Raw genomic sequence first — 4,691 nt, 5'->3', positions numbered from 1 at the left:
TTTGTGCCTTATGTTAAGATATACCAACAGTCTTATCTGAGAAAAATACACCTATGACATTTGTACAAGTTTGAAAGCGTTGTATTACATTTTTTTTAATGAATATATTAAGTTACTGTTAATCAAACTGCACAAAAGCTATAGATTAGCCTGAACAATGTCAGCCAAATGTTTCCACTACTGGACACATTTACTAATGCAGCTCCAATATCATTTCATAGGCAGAGCAGAAAGGTGAAGTACCTCGTGGGATTGAGGAAAACTGCTGCCTTTTCGTGGAAATACTGAAGGGGAGGGAGCTTTGTGCTGCATTTTAAAGAAGTGCTGCCACTTCTTGTAAATGGTCAGGGAGGGGTGAGCAACAGATACGGTGTTCTGGTAACGCAGGGCCAGATAAACAGGAGACAGTATCATGAGACAGTATTAAAATGTATACTACACTAAAGCTCTAGTAATAAGTGAGAGTGTTATGTGACAAAGCCTGTGAGATTTTTAAACTAATAGTAATACAATGCTTATTTCATCTAGAATAACTAGTGTATGTTGGTTTCTTTGTTAAACCAAGACTACGTATACTAATCCAGAATGATTAAAGACTGTATATTGTATTTTGCATATGTTCTCACTTAATCCCCATCTTTTAAAAAAATCCTTCTATAACTGAAACAACCATAAAAAGCTTCAGTTTCACTTTGATAATGTTCTGCTATTATGTGGGCGTGGTTTAGTTCATGTAGAGTCCTTCTTATCTCTATAAGATATCTGTTAGGACGTGACTGGTGGACCCGAATGCAGCACAGAGAGACGGGGAGGCAGAGAGTAGGGGTAAGGGGTTTATTGTTTTTAGCTGGGCATGCGTTGCATGAAGGACGAGGGGATCAGGTGGGGCGAAGCCAGGGAGCCAGGACAGGAGCTGGAGATGAACCGGGAACAGGGCTGGAGACAAAGGCAGGTTCAGGCAGGGGAAAGCTGAGGGAACAGGAGAACAGGAATTAAGAATCAGGGTAACCGATTATATACTAAATAGACTGGTGAGTATCAGCGACACTAACTGGTTAACAGAGTTTACGATCTGGCGGTGTGGAGGAGTCCGGACCGGGCTTTTAAGAGCAGGCTGATTGAGGACAGCTGGTGGCCTGGCTCCTGTACACCTGTCTCCACTCCTGTAATCAAACGAACACTGACACACACAGGGAAAGGGGGAGTGGCTGCAGGCTAAGCAGAGGTAGAGGCCATGACAATATCTGCAGCAGACACACTCTCAACTGTCTGCACTTCAGCTGCAGTATCTACTCATCTCTCTTTAACTTAATCATGGACACCCACTTTTACAACCCAAACATGGCCAGCAACTTAGGTAAGTCGGAAACTTGTGCTTGTTTTAAAGTACAATTATTTTATGGTGTCATTTCACGTTATATGCTTAAAGCTTGAACAGATTCTGAGCCGCATGGGAGCCCCTTCCTGTTCTGACTGAAGACCTGTCTGCATTCAGTCTCTGGGACATCCTTCTCCTCACATTCTCCTTAAGAGCTTAATTGTTCCTCTGTACCTCCTATAAACTGATACTTTATTAGACTTACTGGGTAGAACTGCAAATACATTATCTAGTGTTTCTGACTTTAACCTGATTACAAATTCTGGAATACTCATTTTCCCTAAAAAAGATTATTTCTTGATTACTAGTAAATTGTAAAAAAAAATAAAAAATAAATAAAGATTCATAGTTGAGTCAGATGAATGCAGTTTTTGTTCCAAAGTTCATTTGTTTCTGTCATTGTATTGTTATTCTGTAGGGAGTGAATTGTCTTTTGGAGGGAGTTTAAGTTAAACCTTTTATTGTATTAAGAAAAATGTGTATTTTTAAAATCTTAAGACACCTTCAAATACATGTGTCAGTCTGGATAGTTGAACAGGATGCAGTTCCACCTTTAGCTGACAGAGGGAGTAGTTTATAAGACCCGCTGCCTTTTCCTGTAAGTGTTTAACTGAACAGTATATGGAAACCACATTAGATCATGGAGAGAAAGCCAGATGAGTTAATTTATCTGTCTCAAATAAAAGTCTGCAAAAAATGTTGAAAATTGTAACCTCCAAGAAACTCCTCTTTTGGCTTCTTTTCTCCTATATCTGTACAAGTTGCATTGAGTACAACGTTTGTACAACATGATGAAGATTCTTATCCAATGTCACTCATTCTTCTGCACAGGATGCAGCAGAAAAAATGATGAGGAGCTGAGGATAGTGATAGTGGGGAAGACTGGTATTGGGAAGAGTGCCAGTGGAAACAACATTCTGGGACGACAGTGCTTTGAATCAAAGTTCAGTGCCAAGTCTATGACTGTAGATTGTTCCAAGGGCAAAAGTGAGGTGAATGGGCAACGGGTTGCTGTGATCGACACCCGGGCCTGTTTGACACCAGGTTTGGCATGGATAAAACTACTAAAGATCTCTGCCAGTGCATCTCTTACGCTGCTCCTGGACCCCATGTGTTCCTGGTGGTCATCAGGCTGGGCAGATACACTGAAGAGGAAAAGCAGACAGTGCAAAGAATTCAAGAAATCTTTGGCCAGGCTGCAGACAGATACAGCATGGTCCTCTTTACTCATGGTGACCTTCTTGAAGGCACAACTATTGAGGAATTCTGGGCGGACAGCCCGGACCTGCAGGAACTTGTGGACAGATGTAATGGCCAGTACCATGTCTTCAATAATAAGCTGAAGGATCGCTCTCAGGTCACTGAGCTGCTCCAGAAGATCAGAGATGTTGTCCAGAAGAACGGAGGAAGCCACTACACCAACCAGATGTTCCAAGAGGCAGAGAGGACGATTGAAGAGGAGAAACAACGCATCCTGAAAGAGAAAGAAGAGCAAATACGCAAAGAGAAAGAGGAACTGGAGAGGAAACTACAGGAAAAACATGATAAAGAGATGAAGAAAATGTATGAACGACTCCAGGCTGAGAGAGAGAGGGAGAGGAGAGAGAGAGAGGAGGAAAGTAAGAGGGAGAGGAGAGAGAGAGAGGAGGAAAGTAAGAGGGAGAGGGAGCAGATGAGTGAGGAGAGAAAGAGGGAGAAGGGAGAGAGAGAGAAAAGGAGATGGCAAACAAGATGAATAAGATGAAAGAACAACATGAGAGAGAACTGAAGGAAGAAAGAAAAAAGTTGAAGTCCAAACATGAAAAGGAGGCAAGGGAGGAAGCAGAGGGGTTTAATCCATTATATCCTCTGGTAGCAGCTGGTGAACTGGTATTGGAGGGTGGCCAAAAGTTAGTTTCAGGAATAAAAAATTAGGAAGTGCAATTGGGAGTTGGTTCTCTTGATGTCTCAGGCAGTTCAACTACACAGAAACCCTCCACAGAAATATAATCACTATTCTCCTTTTTTGATTAGCGCAGTGAATGATGAAGAAGCTAATTGTGTTTATCGAAGTAGAGCTATAGACTCAAGCATATTCTCATATTGACATCTTTTTTTAGGATTTTTTAAATATGGCCTAAATATGTATTCAGTGTGTAAGATAACTTTTCAAATTATAACATGTTTGCTCATCATTAACATTTTAAGCAACAACACAGTTTGTCATCAAAGCATTCTTTTCACAAGTTATGTAATGATGTATGTGTTCATATTCTAAACTGAACTAGTAATAAACATGTGATAATAAGAACAAACCTTTTTCAAAGTAATAATTACCTGTTCAACCAAGAGTTTAAAGGTCACAGTTAAGAATCCTGATGGGCAAGTCACTACCTTTCATGGTATCCCCTGCCATCAGTGTATGAATGGTGAATGAACATGTAGTATAAAAGCACTTTGAGTGGTCGGGAGACTAGAAAAGCGCCATACAAGTACAGTCCATTTACCATTTACCATATCTGTCTTTCAATAAACCCCATCAACTATATATCAGGTGTTCACACAGGATGTACAACGATGTGAAAGTTCCGCGGCCTGCTCTTGATCGTCATCGGTAGTTTTGGTTTATAATCTATTTTCTCCGTGTGCCATGAGCTAATCTGGCTGGTAACACACAGATGATCTACTTTAAACAACATAAATGATCAATTATATATGATTTAAAAGATCCAATTCTGATAAATGATAAAATGTGGATCCAACACATGTTTTTGACTTTCCTCCACTCTTTCCCTTACGGGCTCCCGTAGTTTTAATCCCCTTCTTCCTTTCCCACATGATCAAATATCAAAATACATCCACTATATTTACTAGAAATAGTATAGTGTCTCTTTGGTTAGTCATTGTGGTTTTATAAACTACCTGCTTATTGCACATGTTTGAAGGTCTAAACAGAGAGCCAGTGTGACGAGCAGAAACACATGCACATGCGCGCACACACCCTTACACAGACTTAAAGAGGCGAAGCCCTGCCTCCTCCGGTTGACCATATTCATTCATCATGGGGGGCTGGAGCCAATCCCAGCTGTCATTGGGCAAAGGCAGGGTACACCCTGGACAGGTCGCCAGACTATCACAGGGCTGACACATAGAGACAGACAACCATTCACGCTCACATCCAGAACTAGGGGCAATTTTAGAGTCATCAATTAACCTAAGCTGCATGTCTTTGGACTCTGGGAGGAAGCCGGAGAACCTGAAGAGAACCCACGCTGACACTGGGAGAACATGCAAACTCCACACAGAAGGCCGTCCAGCCTGGGAGGCGACAGTG

At 41.4% G+C, this 4,691-nt stretch overlaps 1 protein-coding gene across 1 annotated transcript; it reads left to right on the top strand.

The window, feature by feature from the left end:
- Nucleotides 1–807: 807 nt before the first annotated feature.
- On the top strand, nt 808–3,113 carry LOC129115967 (GTPase IMAP family member 4-like). Its single transcript, XM_054627115.1, is given in 3 exon segments — nt 808–1,357; nt 2,210–2,398; nt 2,401–3,113. Coding segments are annotated over 3 exon segments (945 nt in total). The 5' UTR covers nt 808–1,314.
- The last annotated feature ends 1,578 nt before the right edge of the window (nt 3,114–4,691 follow it).

Source organism: Anoplopoma fimbria, unplaced genomic scaffold (genome assembly GCF_027596085.1).
Source record: "Anoplopoma fimbria isolate UVic2021 breed Golden Eagle Sablefish unplaced genomic scaffold, Afim_UVic_2022 Un_contig_7825_pilon_pilon, whole genome shotgun sequence".
Classification (NCBI taxonomy): Eukaryota; Metazoa; Chordata; class Actinopteri; order Perciformes; family Anoplopomatidae; genus Anoplopoma; species Anoplopoma fimbria.
Note: the sequence above shows the minus strand (reverse complement) of the source record. Positions and strands in the feature narration are given on the sequence as shown.